Source organism: Sciurus carolinensis, chromosome 8 (genome assembly GCF_902686445.1).
Source record: "Sciurus carolinensis chromosome 8, mSciCar1.2, whole genome shotgun sequence".
Classification (NCBI taxonomy): Eukaryota; Metazoa; Chordata; class Mammalia; order Rodentia; family Sciuridae; genus Sciurus; species Sciurus carolinensis.
In genome coordinates, this window is record NC_062220.1 from 142,232,534 (window position 1) to 142,253,536 (window position 21,003).

General features: G+C 61.6%; 1 protein-coding gene across 2 annotated transcripts in view; it reads left to right on the forward strand.

Annotated features, from left to right (window-relative positions):
• Adgrd1 (adhesion G protein-coupled receptor D1) overlaps window positions 1–20,317 on the forward strand; it is a 108,917-nt gene extending 88,600 nt beyond the window's left edge. For both annotated transcript variants that reach the window (XM_047561577.1, XM_047561578.1), the window contains 7 exons: window positions 173–239; window positions 5,603–5,669; window positions 11,961–12,052; window positions 15,408–15,534; window positions 16,575–16,616; window positions 16,905–16,991; window positions 17,675–20,317. In XM_047561577.1, coding sequence (XP_047417533.1) covers window positions 173–239; window positions 5,603–5,669; window positions 11,961–12,052; window positions 15,408–15,534; window positions 16,575–16,616; window positions 16,905–16,991; window positions 17,675–17,770 — 578 coding nt within the window. In that variant the 3' untranslated portion in view covers window positions 17,771–20,317. The remainder of the gene's footprint in view (window positions 1–172; window positions 240–5,602; window positions 5,670–11,960; window positions 12,053–15,407; window positions 15,535–16,574; window positions 16,617–16,904; window positions 16,992–17,674) is intronic.
• Window positions 20,318–21,003: the final 686 nt, after the last annotated feature.

The following is a 21,003-nucleotide window of genomic DNA, read 5'->3' on the forward strand; positions in this document are numbered from 1 at the left end:
GGGCTTTCTGGCTAGAGGCTGCACGAGGGAGTAAGGGGAGCACTGGGCCTGGCCTCCGTGTGCTCGTGCCTCCCTTGAGGGCAGGGGCTCTGTGCCCAGCATCGGCTGAAGTCCCTGGGTGTGACTGAGCACAGAGGCCAGGCGGGCCGACAGGCGCTCTGCCTCTCCACAGGGTCCCCGCTCCTCATCTGCATCATCACCCTAGCGTCCACCATGGACAGTTACGGGACGCGTGACAAGTAAGTGTGGTGCCCACCTGCTCCCTGGTGAGGGCCTGGCCAGCGTCCTGGGCCTCAACGCCCTGCTGGCCTGGCTCTAAGGGGCACACTGTCTGCGGGCCCCAGGCCTGGCAGTGCAAGAGGCCTGGACACAAGTAGTGCTGAGTGTCACAGTGCCCTGGGGTGGGATGGGGTAGTACCCTGTGGTAGGACGGGGGGGTCACAGCATCCACGGGGATGGGACAGGGGTGTCACAGCACCTCAGGGATGGGACAGGGGTGTCACTGCATCCCCAGGGGGTGGGACGGGGGTGTCACTGCATCCCCAGGGGGTGGGAAGGGGGTGTCACACCATCCCCAGGGGGTGGGACAGGGAGTCACAGCATCCCCAGGGGGTGGGACAGGGAGTCACAGCATCCCCAGGGGGTGGGAAGGGGGTGTCACAGCATCCCCAGGGGGTGGGAAGGGGGTGTCACTGCATCCCCGGGGGTGGGACAGGGAGTCACTGCATCCCCAGGGGGTGGGACGGGGGTGTCACTGCATCCCCAGGGGGTGTGATGGGGGTGTCACAGCATCCCCAGGGGGTGGGACAGGGAGTCACAGCATCCCCAGGGGGTGGGACGGGGAGTCACTGCATCCCCAGGGGGTGGGACGGGGGTGTCACTGCATCCCCGGGGGTGGGAAGGGGGTGTCACAGCATCCCCAGGGGGTGGGAAGGGGGTGTCACTGCATCCCCGGGGGTGGGACGGGGGGGTCACAGCATCCCCAGGGGGTGGGACAGGGAGTCACAGCATCCCAAGGGGTGGGACGGGGGTGTCACTGCATCCCCAGGGATGGGATGGGGGTGTCACAGCATCCCCAGGGGGTGGGAAGGGGGTGTCACTGCATCCCCAGGGGGTGGGAAGGGGGTGTCACTGCATCCCCAGGGGGTGGGACAGGGAGTCACAGCATCCCCAGGGGGTGGGACGGGGGTGTCACAGCATCCCCAGGGGGTGGGACAGGGAGTCACAGCATCCCCAGGGGGTGGGAAGGGGGTGTCACTGCATCCCCGGGGGTGGGACGGGGGTGTCACAGCATCCCCAGGGGGTGGGACAGGGAGTCACAGCATCCCAAGGGGTGGGACGGGGGTGTCACTGCATCCCCAGGGATGGGATGGGGGTGTCACAGCATCCCCAGGGGGTGGGAAGGGGGTGTCACTGCATCCCCAGGGGGTGGGAAGGGGGTGTCACTGCATCCCCAGGGGGTGGGACGGGATGTCACTGCATCCCCAGGGGGTGGGACGGGGGTCACAGCATCCCCAGGGGGTGGGAAGGGGGTGTCACTGCATCCCAGGGATGGGATGGGGGTGTCACTGCATCCCCAGGGGGTGGGATGGGGGTGTCACAGCATCCCCAGGGGTGGGACGGGGGTGTCACTGCATCCCCGGGGGTGGGACGGGGGTCACAGCATCCCCAGGGGGTGGGATGGGATGTCACTGCATCCCCAGGGGGTGGGACGGGGGTCACAGCATCCCCAGGGGGTGGGAAGGGGGTGTCACAGCATCCCCAGGGGTGGGAAGGGGGTGTCACTGCATCCCCAGGGATGGGATGGGGGTGTCACTGCATCCCCAGGGGGTGGGAAGGGGGGGTCACAGCATCCCCAGGGGGTGGGAAGGGGGGGTCACAGCATCCCCAGGGGGTGGGATGGGGGTGTCACAGCATCCCCAGGGGTGGGACGGGGGTGTCACTGCATCCCCGGGGGTGGGACGGGGGTCACAGCATCCCCAGGGGGTGGGATGGGATGTCACTGCATCCCCAGGGGGTGGGACGGGGGTCACAGCATCCCCAGGGGGTGGGAAGGGGGTGTCACAGCATCCCCAGGGGGTGGGAAGGGGGTGTCACTGCATCCCCAGGGGGTGGGATGGGGGTGTCACAGCATCCCCAGGGGGTGGGACAGGGAGTCACAGCATCCCCAGGGGTTGGACGGGGGGGTCACTGCATCCCCAGGGATGGGATGGGGGTGTCACTGCATCCCCAGGGGGTGGGATGGGGGTGTCACAGCATCCCCAGGGGGTGGGACAGGGAGTCACAGCATCCCCAGGGGTTGGACGGGGGTGTCACTGCATCCCCAGGGATGGGATGGGGGTGTCACTGCATCCCCAGGGGGTGGGATGGGGGTGTCACAGCATCCCCAGGGGGTGGGACAGGGAGTCACAGCATCCCCAGGGGTTGGACGGGGGTGTCACTGCATCCCCAGGGATGGGATGGGGGTGTCACTGCATCCCCAGGGGGTGGGAAGGGGGTGTCACTGCATCCCCAGGGGGTGGGACGGGGGTCACAGCATCCCCAGGGGTGGGATGGGATGTCACTGCATCCCCAGGGGGTGGGACGGGGGTCACAGCATCCCCAGGGGGTGGGACGGGATGTCACAGCATCCCCAGGGGGTGGGACGGGGGTCACAGCATCCCCAGGGGGTGGGACGGGATGTCACTGCATCCCCAGGGGGTGGGACGGGGGTCACAGCATCCCCAGGGGGTGGGACGGGATGTCACTGCATCCCCAGGGGGTGGGACGGGGGTCACAGCATCCCCAGGGGGTGGGACGGGATGTCACTGCATCCCCGGGGGGGGGGAAGGGGGTGTCACAGCATCCCCAGGGGGTGGGACGGGATGTCACTGCATCCCCAGGGGGTGGGACGGGATGTCACTGCATCCCCAGGGGGTGGGACGGGGGTCACAGCATCCCCAGGGGGTGGGACGGGGGTGTCACTGCATCCCCAGGGGGTGGGACGGGATGTCACTGCATCCCCAGGGGGTGGGAAGGGGGTGTCACTGCATCCCCAGGGGGTGGGATGGGGGTGTCACTGCATCCCCAGGGGTGGGACGGGGGTGTCACTGCATCCCCAGGGGGTGGGCAGGGGGTGTCACAGCATCCCCAGGGGGTGGGACGGGGTGTCACAGCACCTCAGGGGGTGGGACGGGGTGTCACTGCATCCCCAGGGGGTGGGACGGGGTGTCACAGCACCTCAGGGGGTGGGACGGGGTGTCAGCACCTCAGGGATTGGACGGGGGTGTCACAGCATCCCCAGGGATGGGACGGGGGTGTCACTGCATCCCCAGGGGGTGGGACGGGGGTGTCACTGCATCCCCAGGGGGTGGGCCGGGGGTGTCACGGCATCCCCAGGGGGTGGGACGGGGGTGTCACTGCATCCCCAGGGGGTGGGACGGGGGTGTCACTGCATCCCCAGGGGTGGGACGGGGGTATCACTGCATCCCCAGGGGGTGGGACGGGGGTGTCACTGCATCCCCAGGGGTGGGACGGGGGTGTCACTGCATCCCCAGGGGGTGGGCAGGGGGTGTCACTGCATCCCCAGGGGGTGGGACGGGGGGTCACAGCATCCCCAGGGGGTGGGACGGGGGTATCACAGCATCCCCGGGGATGGGATGGGGGTGTCACGGTCCCACTGGAGTGGGGAGTCACAGCATCCCCAGGGTGTCACAGCCAGCCCTCTGGGGTGGGATGACAGCTAGTGAAAGTTATGATGGAATTTTTTTACCCCACAGTCTTAGACACACAGTTCTGGTCCCCCATGGGCCCGAGTCTGTGGCCCTGGAGCCCTTAGGTGGTTAGCAAGCGCACAGTATACAGTGAGTGCCCAGTAATTCACGGTGGAGCGAATACACGCGTGTGCAGCGTGTGCCTGCTGATGTGCACAGGAGGCCTGAGCACCCCCTGCTCGGCAGGAGGGAGGGACTCTGGGCCCAGGCCTGTGTGGCCATCTGGCCCCGCTGCTGCTGGGTCCAGCTGAGCCAGGAGGAGGAGCAAGGAGCCAGGCGGCAGGTACTCACCTTCCAGCAACAGGGTTTCCCTTCCTCGGAGGAGGAGGGCTGGGGCTCGAGGGTCCCAGGGCTGTGCCCGTCCAGCCAGGCCCAGCTGCCAGTGGGTCAGGGGGCTGGAGGCAGCCTGAGCGTGTGGGGAGAGAAGGCAGGGGAAGGTTCCCAGGGCCCGGGAGGCAGCGCATCAGTGAGTGGGGTCGGGAAGTCTCTGCTCCAGTGCAGCCTGTGCCTCAGAGGCCTTGGAGGAGGCCAGAGGAGAGGACTCAGAGGAGGCAGCAGCCCACGGGTGCCTGCCTCCATCCTGCTGCCTCTAGAGGCACTAATGGCAGAAGAGCAACCTTCTCCAGCCACCTCGAGGCTCTCGAACTGCTCTGAGCTGCCTACAGCTCGCAGGTGCTGACCGCCCACCCACCCGGCTCTGACGTCAGCCTCTCTCCCACCCTGAGCCAGGAGGCAGCCCGGCAAGGTTCAGGGCTCCCTGGGTTCCTGGACGGGACAGGTTGGGGGCGTCGGGAGGTCCTACAAATGCACCATTCTGGGTGGAATGTTGGAAAGGGCAGACTTCCTGGGTGGCGCCGTCCCTCTAGGAGCTGGGAACTGCCTCGAATGCTATGGACTGGCGCCTCCAGGCAAGGCCTGTCCTCCCCAGGTGGTGTCCAGACATGCCCGGGCCTCACACAGGGCTCTCAGTTGTTTGGGGATTTAGTGTCCCAGGGGCGGCTAGGGACAGGGCACCCCTGAGTCTTGAGGGTCACCTGGGCTTTCTGGGCCTCAGTTTCCCCATCTGTTGGACAGCAGTGATCACAGCCCCAGCCAAGGGGCCGTAGGCTTGAACCAGACCATGTGGTTGTGGGCTTTGCTGTGCGTGGGCTGGACCTGCTGTGAACTAAAGGCAGCCCGAGACGTTCACACCACGGGCCAGCGAGGACTGGGCCACACGCCTGGCCAGGCCCCTGTCAGTGTGCTCAGTGTCCTGGGAACACTAGCTTCTGGGGACAGAAAGATGACACTTCCTGGGAGTCTGAGGTTCTGGATACTCCACGGGGTCTGCAAAGACTTGGGACTCTAAGGGAGCCGGCTTTCTTGCCTGAGCTCTGGGGTCACATTGTGGAGGCAAGGAGGAATTTCACATCCTCAAGCTGGACCTACCTCCCAGGACGATAGAGCAATGGCCTGGAGAGGGTAGCTGACTGGCAGCCCCCAGCAAGCGGGCAGGGAAAGGTGCCCCATGGTGGCCATCCTCCTCCCAGCCCTCAGGAGGGCGCCTGCTGGGCCGGGGTTTGGAGCGCTCTGGAGGAGGCCAGTCCCTGGCAGAGGTTTGTCTATCTTGATGATGAAATGGAAACTCACTCTGGGCATTGGTAGACGCCTCAGAGGTCGCTGACCCAGTCTGCAGTCTGGAAAGTCCTCTCCAAGAATGAGACATGAGGTCATCGTGGACTAAAAAGTAATTGTGGGAATCAAGACTTAGGGCTGTGGCCCAGGAGCTGTGGCCGAGAGCCACAGGGATGAGGTACATGGCAGGGCGGTGGCCCAGACTGCTGAAGTAACTGCTCTGCTTCCCTCCATAGCTGCTGGCTGTCCCTGGGGAGTGGTGCTATCTGGGCCTTCGTGGCCCCTGCCCTGCTGGTCATTGTGGTAGGTTCCCACGCAAGGGTTCAGAACTGGGCTGTGGTGGGAGCAGGGGCTGTGGATGGGCTCCCTGAGGACACACCCCAAGGGCACAGCATCTCTGTCCCCCACCTCTTCCTGGGAAGAGGCCTCAGAGTGAGCCACAGCTCTGCACTGTTCTCCATGCACTCTGAGAGCCCAGCATCCCAAGGCTGTGGGGGTTGTGACAATTGATGGGGGGCGCCTGTGCTGCTGTTCTGAATTCCCACAAGAGGCTTGGGATTGAGCGGCATCCTTTCTGAGGTCCAGCTTGGATCTCGCCCACCATGGACTCCTCACTGAGCTGGAGGGGTATGATTGGTCAGCCCTTACCAAAGCCAGAAGAGGGCACTGAAAGGCGAGTGTACAGTGCACTATGTGGGCACTGAAAGGCGAGTGTGCAGTGCTCTGTGTGGGCACTCTAAGGTAAGTGTGCAGTGCTCTATGTGGGCACTCTAAGGTGATGTGCAATACTGTGCATGCACACTAAGGTGAGTGTGCAGTGCTCTATGTGGGCATTAAAGGCGATGTGCAGTGCTGTGTGTGGGCACTCTAAGGTGAGTGTGCAGTGCCGTATGTGGGCACTCAAAGTGAGTGTGCAGTGCTCTATGTGGGCACTAAAAGGCGATGTGCAGTGCTGTGTGTTGGCACTCTAAGGTGAGTGTGCAGTGCTGTGTGGGCACTCTAAGGTGAGTGTGCAGTGCTCTGTGTGGGCACTCTAAGGTGAGTGTGCAGTGCTCTGTGTGGGCACTCTAAGGTGAGTGTGCAGTGCTGTGTGGGCACTCTAAGGCGAATGTGCAGTAATCTATGTGGGCACTCTAAGGTGAGTGTGCAGTGCTATGTGGGCACTCTAATGTGATGTGCAGTGATCTATGTGGGCACTCTAAGGTAAGTGTACAGTGCTTTATGTGGGCACTCTAAGGCGAGTGTGCAGTGCTGTGTGGGCACTCTAAGGTGAGTGTGCAGTGCTGTGTGGGCACTCTAATGTGATGTGCAGTGATCTATGTGGGGACTCTAAGGTGAGTGTGCAGTGCTGTGTGGGCACTCTAAGGCGAGTGTGCAGTGCTCTATGTGGGCACTCTAAGGTGAGTGTGCAGTGCTGTGTGGGCACTCTAAGGTGAGTGTGCAGTGCTGTGTGGGCACTCTAAGGTGATGTGCAGTGGTCTATGTGGGCACTCTAAGGTGAGTGTGCAGTGCTGTGTGGGCACTCTAAGGTAAGTGTACAGTGCTGTGTGTGGGCACTCTAAGGCGAGTGTGCAGTGCTGTGTGGGCACTCTAAGGTGAGTGTGCAGTGCTGTGTGGGCACTCTAAGGTGATGTGCAGTGGTCTATGTGAGCACTCTAAGGTGAGTGTGCAGTGCTGTGTGGGCACTCTAAGGTAAGTGTACAGTGCTGTGTGTGGGCACTCTAAGGCGAGTGTGCAGTGCTGTGTGGGCACTCTAAGGTGATGTGCAGTGATCTATGTGGGCACTCTAAGTCAAGTGTGCAGTGCTGTGTGGGCACTCTAAGGTGAGTGTGCAGTGCTGTGTGGACACTCTAAGTCAAGTGTGCAGTGCTCTGTGTGGGCACTCTAAGGTGAGTGTGCAGTGCTGTGTGGGCACTCTAAGGTGAGTGTGCAGTGCTGTGTGGACACTCTAAGGCAAGTGTGCAGTGCTGTGTGGGCACTCTAAGGCGAGTGTGCAGTGCTGTGTGGGCACTCTAGGTGAGTGTGCAGTGCTGTGTGGGCACTCTAAGGTAAGTGTACAGTGCTGTGTGTGGGCACTCTAAGGCGAGTGTGCAGTGATCTATGTGGGCACTCTAAGTCAAGTGTGCAGTGCTCTGTGTGGGCACTCTAAGGTGAGTGTGCAGTGCTCTGTGTGGGCACTCTAAGGCAATGTGCGGTGCTGTGTGTGGGCACTCGAAGGTGAGTGTGCAGTGCTGTGTGTGGGCACTCTCCCGCAAGTGTGTAATGGAAGTGAGGATGGGTTTACGCTGCTGGCAAGAGAGTTTCCCTAGCGAGCCCAGGCACGGGGCATATGTGCTTCAATGTCTGTGTCTGCGTGCATGATTTAGAATAACACTGCTTTGGAAAGCAGTGCACTCGGGTTGGGACATAAGGCCTCCTGTGTCCTGGTGAGTTTCATCCTGAAGGAGCCGGGAGCTGGGGACAAGAAAGGGTCACCATGGGCCTGCTGGGCCTCATGTCAAGGGGAAGAGGGCAGAGCTGAGCCCTGGCAGTGACATCGGCCACCATCTCACTGCCAGACACAAGGCAGCTGCCCCAACACGAATGGGAGGAAGGAGAATGGGTTCTCCCTGGGCAGTTCAGTGACTCGAGGGCAGGCATACCTGTGGGCCAGCAGCTCCTGGTGTTTGCTCAGGCTGCGTGACAAAGTGCCCCTACCAGGACTTAAATTGGTGAAATACTTTCACTGTTTTGGAAGCCAAGTCCAAGGTCGATGTCCTAGTGGGTTGCTTCTCTGGAGGCCTCTGTCCTTGACCTGTGATATGACCACAGAAGAGATCTAGACATCTTCTCCCTGAGTCCTCACCAAACATCCCATGTGGAACCACTAGACCTATTTGAGTAGGGTCCACCCTGATGACCTCATTTTAAAGAGCCCACCTCCAAATGCAGTTACTTTCTGAGGTCCTGGAGGCTGGGGCTCTAACATATGAACTTTGAGGAGGACACAACTCAGTCCATAGCTCCTGATTCTAATGAAGCCACTGTGCACACCACCCTCCATCCCTGAGAGAGCAGGGCCCCTGTGGGCAGCAGGAGCACCTCAGCTGTGCCCCACAGTGGCTTGCTCTGCTGGCACTCAGGAGCAAAGAGTGAGTACCCCTGTGTCCAGTAAGAGTCTCTTTGACTCAAAATTCTCTCCTCTCCTGAGGAGAGTCCAGGTTGGCTATAGATACAGATTCAGACACACAGGCACAGAGACAGACAGTTGGATGCAGGAATATACAGGCACACATACACACTAATGTAGATATGTGGGTGTAGACACCGTTACTGATGTAGGTACAGATCAAGATGGTGGCTATAGATGGAGATACGTAGAGACAGCTACAGATGCAGACACAGATATAGATAGCAGAGACACACGGAGACAGGCAGGGTTACAGTTGCAGATGCACAGACGCGAGCGGGAACACGGATACAGCTACAAACACAGGAGCTTACTATTGTGGACATTGAGTGTGTATGTGTGCATGTGTGTCACGTGTGCGTGTGTACGTGTGCGTGTGTGTGTGTGTGTGTGTGCTTGCATGCATGTGTGACCTATTCCTGGTGAGATGTGTGCATGTGTATGCACGTGTGTGCACGTGTGCATGTGTATGTGTGTGCATGTGTCTGTGTGTGTGCTTGCATGCATGCATGTGTGACCTATTCCTGGTGAAATGTTGGTGCACATCCCAGTGGTTTTTCACAAGCCCAAGCTCCTGGGTGACCCCAGCCCGGCAGAGAAACAGCCAGATCCCCTCTGGAGGCCCTGCTGCTGACCATCCCTGGTGGTCTCCGCCTGCCCTGCTCTGGTGTGCCCAAGGGCGCATCTCCTTTTGTTCCTCTGGAAGGTGGCTGTGAATTGTCTTGATGTCTGCATTAGCAGCGCGTCAGGCTCTGAAGTGTTCCAGCTGAGAAGTGCTGCTGGTGACCACGCTGCATGTCCTCGCTCGCAGGCCTTCTAGTTTCCAGCAGGGCATGTCAACTGCAGGCCAGGCACGGGCTGCAGTGAGCAGCTGGAGTGAAGGGCCAGGCCTGCTGTGGTCCAGGTTCCCGGGAGACACCAGACTCGTGTCCCTGCAGCCGCTGCTCCCCTTGACTGTATGGTGGCAGAATCGGAGGCCCCGGGGAAGCCCTGCGGTGGGGCTGTCATGATACAGTGAGGGGGACCTGTACCTGCTGATGAAGCCTGACAGGCTGTCAGAGAGAGGAGCAGAAATCAGATCTGACCCAGCCTTTGCAGAAGTGGGAAGCTGGCCGAGCAGCTGATGGCTGCAGCCTCTTCGCGTGGGGTGTGAGGCTCGGTCTTGTGCAGCCCATGAAAAGCATGAGGCCCAGGGCTTGGGCCTGCGGTGTCTTCATGTTAGCCACATACCAGGCCACAAGTTCCTCATCTTTGGTGGCCCTATCTCAGAACACCGGGAATGGCCGTGTGCACATCCTCAGCTTCAACCTGAGAGAGCTGCGGCAGAGCCGTGTTTAGGAGTGAGACCCTGAGCCCCTTCTCTGGCGTACCCCAGGGGTCTCTGTAGGTGAGGACTGACATGCCTGTTATTCACAGGGAGTGGACAGCCTCTGGCTGCGGGCTCACGGAGTCACACCAAGTCCACAGTGTGGACGTGCATAGGAGCCCAAACCTGCTTGGTGTATTCAGGTTGTTCCAATCTTTGTGAAAACAAATAAGGCCCCAGCCTTTGCCGGTGAGTGTGATGTCAGGGAATGAATGCCTGAAGTGGACCGGGCAGGCTTCCAGGATGGCAGTGAGGACTCTGCAAAATCCCCCCACATGAGGAAACTGCTGGAAGAGTTATTTGGGGAAAAAAAAAAAAATTCTAGAAATGAACCAAAGCCTTACGAACTGAAAAGCATTTTTCCTTCAAGAAAAACTGAATCTCAGGACAGCAGGCTGAGGTATTCTGATGGGGGCCGCTCCCTGTCCCTCCTCCCTCCATCACATGGTGTCCAGTCTGGAGGCACTGTGGGCTTCCCGGGTGTGGACATGGACCCAGCCACCTGCAGAAGACTGGGCTGTCTGGAGCTGGAACCCTGCTGCCCTCACTTGGCTATGTCCCAGTTGAATGGGCTGAAACTGCCCTGAGAGCAACCTGTGCCCCATGCCACCCCTCCATGACCAGCTGTAGGTGGCTTTCTTGTCATCGTAAGAGGCAGCCAGTGGGGAGGCGGCTGGGCAGCCGTGTTGCCGGAACGCTCTTTGTGCCACTCTGGGCTGGGTGGTTACGTGTTGGTTCCCTCCATCTCTCCGACCGTGGCAGACTTCTGTGCTCATTCTGCAGATGAGATCAGGGAATAGGGGAGCGACTGTGGGGGCTGAGCTGGGGAGAGCTGAGCCGCCCACGCTGAGGAGGCCCAGGAAGACAAGGTGCCTGGCAGAAAGACACTGTTGAGCTTTGTCCACTTCCTGCCCTGGGATAAGCAAGCGTTGCTCTATGGGACTGGGACAGGGACAGGGTCCTGTTTTCCCTGGGGACCCTGCACATACTGGGAATTGTCTCTTGCTGTGAAGAGAGCGCTCAGCCGAGGCTCCTGCCGATTCGCTGGAGCCCCGAGGAGGTGGTAGGGACTGGGAACGCAGAAGTACTGTGCGCCAAGTTAGAGGGAAAGCGTCCCCAAGGCCCCAGATGCGCTCAGTAGAGGAGCTTAGAAAGGCCTGGAATGTGGCCACCTGGGCTGGAGATGCGCGGTACCTTACGGCTAGGTCAGGGATGACCCGACCACAGCCCCCAGGGACTGCTGCTGAGGCCATGCACGGAGGCAGGCACAGGCCAGCAGCCTCCACGTGGGCCGGGGGGAACACTGCCAGGTGTCCTTGCCGCAGGCAGCAGCGAGCTCCCACAGAGGACTTGGCCTGGAGCTGACCCTCACTGTGTCCATGATCTCAGGAAATGTTCAAAGTTGAGGGGCGGACCTGGCCACAGGTAGCCCCACAGCCCAGCTGTGCGTCCTGGCGCAGACATAAATTGGGGGCCTCCCCCCGCTGTCCCAGCCTGGCCCCTCCTGCTCTGGACCCCAGAGAGCTGCCTGGGTGAGGGGAGAGGTGTGCTGCAGCCTCTGCCAGGGTCAGGAGGGACTCCCTGCAGGTCCAGGGTGCCGGGCAGATGGAGCCCCCACTGTCACGGCTTCCAAGCACCACGCAGCCACAGGCCCAGGCTGAGGGGCAGGAAGCGAGGGCCCCGTGTGGCTTGTCGGGGCCTTCTCACCCTCGCGGGTCAGTCGGCATCGAGACGGGTTGTTCTCTTACCACGTGGAGTGAGGTTCTGAGGACTTTGGTCCCTTGCCGGGCCTCAGGTCTGGGCAGGTGGGAGGTGAGCGGGAGCTTGGGTCCATGCCGAAGGCCACACTCGCCCGTCCACCCTGTGCTCTACCCTCTTTGGATGCTCCCGAGCTCAGCTGGGCAGGTCCACGTGTCTGCTGGGGAACGCCCAGAGGCTTGGGCCGCACCTGTCCCTGTGACAGAGCCTTCGTGCCTGGGAGAGCTGGCTGCGGGCTGGACGCTGAGGCCCCGTGCAGGCTGCGCTGGCTCACGTCCCTCCTGGCGCTCCTCCCACGCAGGTCAACCTTGGCATCCTCGTTGCTGTGACCAGGGTCATCTCCCAGATCAGTGCCGACAGCTACAAGATACACGGGGACCCCAGTGCCTCCAAGTAAGTTGACTGTGGTGTCCACAGTGCTGTGAAGCCGCCCACCGGGCTGCCCACAGGCTGCAGGGGGACAGCCACACTGCTGCCATAGCCATCACCCAAGCCCTCACCTTGCTCAGTGTCCTCAGGTCCTGGCCCCTGTCCTCATTCAGGTCCCTGGGACCCAAGGCAGGGTCCTAACCCTGGCTGGCAGCCCCCACATGAACAGAGAGGGATGGAGTAGATGCCCCCAGGACTGCCCACCAGGGTGAGAGGCAGCTGAGGGGCAGGGCACTTCTAGAGCAGGTGGCCACACTGTTTGCTGGACCAGGAAGTCCCTCGGCCTCTGCGCCTGGCTTTCCTCTGTGACCTGTGGATGGCAGCAGGACCCTCCTCATGGTCTGCTGTGGGGAGGAAGAACCTCCACAGCAGAGCCCCCTGTGTGCCGGGCCGGCCGCCTGGAGAAGGAGCGGGCTCCTGGGAGGCTCTGTCCACACCACGTGCTGCCACCTGGCCTTCTGGCCACATCCCTGAGGGCACAGCTGGCCCAGGGTGTGTGGACCTGGGAGGCGGCAAGGTGCAGAGCCAGCTGCCCTCCCGCACCAGGGTCTCCAGACCAGCTCCTCCCCTGCAGCCTTCCTCCTCCTGCTGGTGTCCCTCCCAGAGTGACTCTGGCCTCCTGGTGGCAGAGTGGCTGCAGCAGTTCAATCCAGGGGAAGATCCTCCCTCCTGTTCTGAGACGCTTCCTTGGGGGCCCTTCACGGTGCTGGCTTCCGCTTTTCACAGATCTGCGTAGACAGATTGCAATTCCAAACTTGGGAAAGGAGCAGAGCGCGTTGCTTTACAAGTGAGACCCAGGACCCTGGGGTGGGGCGAGGGCCGAGCCCGTGGGCGCACTGTGGCAGGCGGCGTGGGAGTGGACACTCGCCAGGGCCTGAGCCCCCATGCCGGGCCCACTGCCCTGGGCCAGCTGTGAGGGGTGGCACGGGGAGGAGAGCAATCCGCTGCCTCCAGCCCCCACGGCCCCTCCTGGCCAGCAGCCCCTGCCCTGCCTACTGACGAGGTGGCGCCGGCAGCCTGGCCACGCACAGAGCCCCAGGTCGGTGCCCGTCCCAGGGTCCTTCTGCGGTGGCTCCACTTTCGGGAGCAAAGGACTGTCCCTGGAGAAGCAGCACGTCTGAGCCTGCTCCTCGTGGCTGCTGGCTCGCACGGTTTCCCAGGGTCTGGCCACACAGCTGGACAGTGCCAGGTGTTTGGTCCTTGGGGACAGGGCTTTTACTTTTATTGTGCCAACGTCATGAGAACAGGGCTGTGGCTTCCCTGGGATGGGACGTGTGGGCGCAGTCCTTGGAAGGCGGGGATCCTCTGCAGGAGCTGTCGGTGCGGGGGTCCTGGGTGGATGACAGGTGCTCGTCAGGCGAGTCCCCTCCTCGTGGGCTGCTGCACCCTGCGGCCCTTCTGCCTGCTGGGCTGTCTGTCCTTCCCTCATGGCCTACTGGTCACTTCCTGAGAGCCCTGAGTCCTGCTGCAGCGCTGCACATTTGGGCCACGGAGTTGAAAGGGCAGAGTTGGCCTCGAGGGAGCTTGCAGTGTGGACAGGGAGACCAGTACTGTCCCTGTGCTGGGAATGAGGGGTAAACTGAGGCACGTGGCAGTTGCTGTGCTGGGCAGCTGCTCCCCATTATTCTCTGGGTTTTTCTCCATGCTGGAATGCAGAAGGTCCCGCTGTGGAGAAAGCCCAGCCATCTTGGAGGTCAGGACAGACAGCGTTAGTGTATCAAGAGCCCATAGCACGTCAGAAGTGACTCCAAGCCACACAGACAGGCCACTGACTCACACAGCCACCTGGTGTGTGCTGAAAGCCAACTCAGCACCACCTCTGTCCTGGCCTCTGAGACACCATGGGGACTAAGACCCGGGCTCCTGGGACTTCCATTCTGCGGTACCCGGGCGAGGCCAGTGTTGAGCCCAGTGTGTGTCCCGCTCTGCTCAGCTCCTTTCTCTGCATGCCTGTGCAGCAGCTGGGACTGGTGCTTGCACCCAGTACCACCACAGGCTGGGTGGTGGTACTCTGAGCATGCCCAGATTGCACCTGGCTCCGTGCACCCAAAGCCAGCCTGTGGCACAGTGCTGTGAGCCAGACCAGAGCTGGCCTTGGGGGCCTCTGTGCCCATGTGATCCATGCCTTGACCTCCACCATCTCCCCCATACGTCACTTCATGGGGAGGGGTCTCCTTTATAGAGCTGCTCTAGCTATAGCAGAAAATCCTGTCTTGGGAGATTGCCGCTGGCTCCCAGAACAGGTTGTGGGACCTGTTGTGGAAAGGCCACAGACGGGACAGGTGGAGAGGGCTGAGAGGAAGCAGCCATGACAGGGTCAGATGCTGGCCTGTGCAAGAGCCCTGTGGCCTTCACCCAGAGACTTGCTTTTGTTGGCTGGCCTGAGTCGAATGTTCCTTTCTATACAGGACAGTGGGACAACATGATTGGCTATCTTGGTGAGACTTCAGCCAATGAGGAAAGGGCAGAGTTGAGCCAGGAGGGGTGATCAGGTGCTCTGCCCCTCAGGGAGGGCAGAGTCGAGAATAGAAAGCTGCCCGGAGCTACTCCTAAGTCTTGGGCAGGGTGGGGTAAGGGTGGGGTGGGGACGTCTACACACCCTCTGGTTCTGCCAGTGACAAAACCTGTGCGTCTTGGCCATCGCTGAGGGCTGTGGGGCCTCTGGGGTTAGTATACACCCTGCCTCACCTGTGCACGGGGCCTGTGGGCGCCAAGGAGACAGAAATGGGCGTGGCGGACCCTGTGTGCGAGGGGACGGTCCACCAGCAGCGCCGTTCAGCAAGCTCTAGTTTAGTGGCTCCTCCAGCCGCATCTGGGAAGCGTGGCATGGCCAGGCAGCCCCGTCCCCATGAGCACAAGGTCTGTGCCACAGAAGTGCCCGTGGCCGCGGCCCAAGGAGCCTGGAGAGACGTCAGTACCGTAGCTGCTCCTCACGGCCACGCGCTCTTGGATGTCAGCAGGTGGGGCCTCGCGCTCCTGCCCGCACCTCCAGGCCCCCAAAGTCGGGGGGGGCGTGCCTGCCGAAGGCCTCCCTGCCGCCTGGGTCCCCGAATCCCCTCCCTCCTGCCCAGTTTCTCTCCTGCCTTTGCTCATGGCCTGAGGTCAGTCCGCCAGGCCTGGATGGGCCACTGGCCACCAAGGGCGATACTCAGAGCTCTCGCCTGCCCACCAGCTCTTGGGGCACAAAGTCAGGGACACGTTCCTCCTGAGCAGGTGACACATAGCTCGGCCAGGTCCTCCCACCCCTGCAGCACCTCACGTCCCGAGGCCTGTCCTCAGGGTCCCCGCCCACGCCCGCTCCATCGAGGCTCTCTTCCAGGCTGACAGTGAAGGCCGTGGCCGTTCTACTGCCCATCCTGGGGACCTCGTGGGTGTTTGGTGTGCTTGCCGTCAATGACCGGGCCCTGGTCTTCCAGTACACGTTTGCCATACTCAACTCCTTGCAGGTAAAGGCCGTCTGGGCCACCAGCTGGTGTGCGGGGAGCAGGGTCCTCAGTCCCTCCACACACCCCTGAGCCCACAGTGTAGGGTGTCCCCAAGGCCTGAGGACAGAGGCGAGTCCAGGCTCTGAGAAGACAGAGCCACAGGGCTGGGACCCCACCCAAGGTGGCGCCTGTGCCTCTGCAGCATCTGTGGAGTCATGTCTGGCCTGCAAGGGAAGAGGGTCAGTTTGCGGGCAGCTCCCGGGAGGGAGGCTGACAGTGTTATGTCCTCTGTGGGAAGGGAAGGGAGGGGTCCCCTCCTCGAAAACGACGTGGGTGCTCAGAGTCTAAGCCCCCAGACCCAAGCTCGCCTGCAGGAGGGCCGGTGCGGGTTCCCCTCACCACTCACAGCCCAGCTCCTCCCGTCCCTGCTGGGCAGCAGCAGCTGGCTTCGGGCTCCTTCCTGCAGCAAGTGTCTGAGCAGTTTTTCTACTCGGCTCCAGGGCAGGGTGGCAGGTGGTCCCCCGCCAGCCCGCATGCCCTCTGGGGCTCATTCACCTCTGCCGCCTCTCAGTTTCCTCCCGAGAAGCAGGGCCACAGCAAGACCCCCTTAGGTGCCTCTGCACCAAGCGGACCTCTCCTGGGAAGCTCCGCAGTGCGGGCCAGCAGTCTCTAGGTGCCTGGCGGCCTCCTTTGCGGGCACTGTTTTCATCCTCCCTGCTCTGTGGGCGAGCAGCCAGGCTCAGCTGAGACAGGAGTCTGGTGTCAGGGTGCAGGGCTAAGTCCAGGATCGTCGCCCTCCCCGAGTCAAGACTTCCTGGCATCCACCTGTCTCTGCACCTTTGCCAAGCAGGACACCCCGCTGGATTCTGCTACAGCAGCTGCTGGGCTCCAGGCTGGGTCACAGGAGGGGTCTGGGAGCCCCTGCTCCGGGTGGGGTAGTGTGGCCGCAAGTCCCCAGGCGAGGTGCAGTGCCGCTCCGGGGCTTGTGTGAGGGAAGGACCCTGGGAGAGTGTGGGTGAGGGACAGGCAGCGCTGACCCTGCTCCTCCCGCTTCCTTCCAGGGCCTCTTCATCTTCCTCTTTCACTGCCTGCTGAACTCAGAGGTACGTCTGCCCTTCCTCCTGACGACGCGGTGGTCTCCTTCCGAAGGAGCCCAGAGAATGGGACAGTTTGTCCTGCTGGCTGGAGCCTGGGCACGCTGCCTGAGCCAGCCAGCTGGTGACCAGCTCACTGATGTTGACACTGGTACCAACTGAGCCTGCCTGTCCACATCCTGTCCTCCACCCAGCTGGGTGTATGGGAAATGTCTGGGCACTGTTGACAGCCACCTCTGGCTTTGCTTTTCCAGCCCCTGAAGTTGCTCCTAATGGCCTCTCCCTCTTCTCTCCAAGGTGAGAGCCGCCTTCAAGCACAAAACCAAGGTCTGGTCCCTTGCCAGCAGCTCCGCCCGCAGCACAAAGCCCCTCAGCTCAGACCTCGTAAGTGCGTGTGGTCCCTTGCCTTGGGTCCTCCCTCCCTGCTGACCGAGCCTGCTCTGATGGTGGCCCTGTCACCCTTGCTGACCTGGGCTCTTGATCTTATGGTGTTACCTTGCCAGCTTGCCGAGCGGCACGCAGACGCTGCCCCCCAGAGATGCCTCTAAGCCCAGAGCCCTCCCTCCCTGTCTTCCCAACTCTGCTCTAGGTGCTCTGGGCTGCCCGGAGCAGGTGCTGGGATGGGTTCCTCCCACCTGCTGTGGGGATCCTGGCTGAGGTGCCTCCCTTCTGGATGGCACAGGAGTGGGGGCTGCCCACCCCATCGCCATGCCGCTGCCTCTGCCGCGATGGCTGGCCCTTCTGCCTGTGGTCTGCCCCCCGTGGAATGCAGACCCTATAAGAGTAAGGAGCCAGCTGCTCCTGTTGGCCACTCCAACCCCAAGCTGACCACAGGACCTGGCTCCTGGGGCTCCATGGAGAAAGGGCAAACGAAAGCAGAGTGAACAGAGACAGGAGCCGAAGGGCGGACGCACCTGGACTGGGTGCTCTTGTTGTTCACTTCCTTGGTGTCTCTGCCCCTGACAAGTGGGCTCCGCAGCTCCCTGCCTCCAGGTGTCTGTGTTCCTATGGGCTCTGGATTTCCCCTGGGGCCCAGCCCTCACTCCGCCACTGCTTGTGGTCTGCAGATAAATGGGACCAGGCCTGGCACGGGCTCCACCAAGCTCAGCCCCTGGGAAAACAGCAGCCACTCTGTCCCCCGCGTGGACCTGTCTGCTGTGTGAGCCGCAGCAGCTGACGAGTGCCTCCCCAGAGCAGAGCAAAAGGAGCACCTTGCCCACCGTGGGACCCTCCCCTGCTGTCTGGACCTGGGGTCACAGCCCCCACCTGTGACTCTGCAGAAGAGCACCCTGCCAGCTCCTGCAGCCTGACACCCTGGGCGGCGTGGCCAGAGACCACATGGCCCTCCTGCTTGGTGCACCTGAGCACTGGCTGCCCCCTGAGGACACTGCAGGGCATGGTGACCCACTGCCACACCCAGCATGAGCCTCTCCCGTCACCACGTGCGCAGAGCATCAGACCCAGCCAGGCCATGGCACGTGGGGCACAGCTGTAGCTCCAAGAGGAGGTCGCCTCTGCCCTGTCCTGCAGGGTAGTTAAGGTCCCCATGCAGCCCCAGAGGGTCAGCCGAGGTGGCTGTGGAGTGTGGGGAGTGGGTGGGAGTTCCCAGTCTGGCGACTCCACCCACAGCTGCTTGGAGCCAGCCCCAGCCCCAGCCAGGGTGCATGGCCTCCTTCAGGGTTATGCCACCTCACCCCCTGCCATGTGGCCAGTTCTGGGGCCTCCACTCATGTGGGGACTTGAGAATGGAGTCGCTGACTGTCCCTGGCAGGTGCCTACACTGGTTCTTAACCCTTGTAAAAGGCACAGTCCAGAGGCCTGGGCTTTGGGCTGTCAGACGCCATCGCCCAGGGAGCCCCTCAGCCCACTCCCGGTGAGTTCTTCCTCTCTGGACCCAGGTCAGCCTTCAAACGCCGCTTTCCTAGCAGGAGCCTTCTCTCCAGCCCGTGGCTCTGACAGAGCCGACTGTCTCCTGTGGATCCCAAGGCAGGGATCCTTGCTTCTTCCTCCGCGTCTAAGGAGCAGACTGGCGCCAGCAGCATAGACACTGGCTCCTGCCCTGCAGGAGCAGCCACTGCCTGGGGCCGTCTGCTCCCGTGGCGGCCGGCGGACCTGACGGTCCTCTGCCCAGCACTAATGGATGGACTCAGACTTGGCCCTGGGGAGCGGGGCCACTGTGACAACTCCGTGTGGGCAAGGTCCTGGCTGCTCTGGGACTGGGATCGTAGGTGTGAACACCAGGGACACCTGACACGGGCCGGGAACGGCCGCACTGTGACCCGGGCCTGAGCGTGGCGGGGAAGTCCAGCCGAGTCAGACCTGGTTTTGATACTGGAATTCTCCACTTTAGACTGTGACCCAGGCCTCATCAGCGCCTCTCCCACGCCCACTCTGCCCAGTGTTGGTCTTGACGTACTTCTGTGGACTTTTCCACCTTCATCTGGAGTCTCCATCCGGAGTCTTTTTTCTCTTTAACAACAGATCACTTTTTTTGCATGGCACCGGGGTCTGTCTGGGGGCCTCGCACATGCTGGGCAAGTGCTCCTCCTGAGCTGCACACATAGTGGCCTGCTCTTGGGGACGGGCACCAGTCCCTGACAGGCATGAGTGGTGTGTCAAGGGCCGGCCTCTGTGCTGTCCAGGCCAGTCCACAGTGCCCCCGCCAGCTGAGCCCATTGTGACCACACCCTCTGGCTGTGCCATGGCATGAACCCAGGTCACACAGGCTGAAGCCACCATGAGACCCTGTGTGTAGGGCCACTGCTCAGGCCTCTTGTGAGTTCTGCTACCAGACCAGTGAACGCCTGGCTAGACCCTGTCCTGCCATGAGCACCCACGGTGAGAACACGTCCCTCAGCGCACACTCAGAGCTAGGAGCTGTGGCGTCCACAGGGTGCTTGCTCCCTGCTCCTTGCTTCTTGGCTCCCAGCTCTCCGCCATGCTCTGTGCCTGTGACTCTTTGTTTCCAGGTAGCTTCTGGCCTTCACTTATGGGCTGGGCGCCTTGGCCTCCACCCACCTTGCCATCTGTGCTGTTTGGTCCACTCAAGAAATCGGGAAGAATGGTGTCTTTAAAGCAGTTCTAACCCAGGGAAGAGGATGGCAGCCTCTCAGTACTGAAATGTGTTGTGATTTTCATGCAATAAAACCGTAGTGTCCTGAAGAGGAGCGTGGCCTTGGAGATCTGTTGGCAGCGGGGTCTCTGCTACTGGAAGCACAGGGGCCAGATGCCGGCCTGGGGCTCGCTCACCCGCATTCAGCGCCTCCAGGTGCTCAGGGCTCTCGCAGCCTCAGTCCAGGGGCCGGGACTGGATGCCCCCAAGCAGCGGATGTGGGAAGGATGCGGGCGGCGGAGGCACTGGGCTGTGCCCACGCAGGCAGAGTGCTGCGGGGCCGTGGCACTGCCCTGTGTTGCTCGCCGTGCCAGCTCTGCTCTAGGACCCAGCACTCATGGCGTTTCCAGCTGACCACACGGCTCGTCCTGGGCGAGTGGAATGCCCGGTGCTGTTTGCACCAGGTAGCGTCTGGGCTCCTAGTGTGCGTCAGCATTACACACTTGGAGCATGAGTGCAAGATGCTTGTATAAGTATCGTTATGATGCATATTTATATGTCACACATGCACCTTAGTACGCTTCATGCCGTCTACGATAGTGGACGGGTGATGGATGGATAGACATTGCTGTTTTCAATGTCTTTGTGCTTGTGACGTTTCTTCTTATACCTTTTTTTATTTTTATTTTTTTTGCATATCAATTCTTTTCCAGGTCAAAATATAAAAAGTGAGTTCTTGCATCAGAAAGAGTAAATCGTTCTGTGAGTCTTGAAGTTTGCCGACGGGCCCCGGGAGTCATTCTCAGTCGAGGAGACCCTTTTCTCAAAGATTTTGTCAGCAAAGAGCATCACCAGTACTTCTGTGACCCCTGTCCTGTGTGAGAGGTCCCTGGTGGGCATGCCTCTGATCACGGCAGAGGTTGGTGGTTTCCGGGTGGTGATTCCGAATGCGTAGGGGGCTCCCCTTTACCAGAGGTGCTTTCTCACTCAGGGCCGAGTCTGCCTGGGTCATCTTCTCCTCGGGCTGGTGTGCAGTGGGCTCGGGTGGGAGTGCCAAGGACCACCTGGTGGTATGAGGGGCGAGTGGCACCCTCACCCCCAGCACGCCAGGTCAGCTGGACCTCATCTGGGTCTGGTTCTGTTCTGACCTGGAGATCCAGGCCAGTCCCTTGGCACTGCCGCTGTCTACTGTCACCTGCAAGGCTGGAGGAAGTGGCCTGGTGGACCAGGGGTTGGGCCAGGGCTCCCCTCCGGCCCTGCGGCTGTGCTCCCTCCTCCTGTCCCCTTATCCCCCAGGCCCCCGGTCTGCCTCTTCCTTCATGGCCCAGGCATGCACGGGTGGAG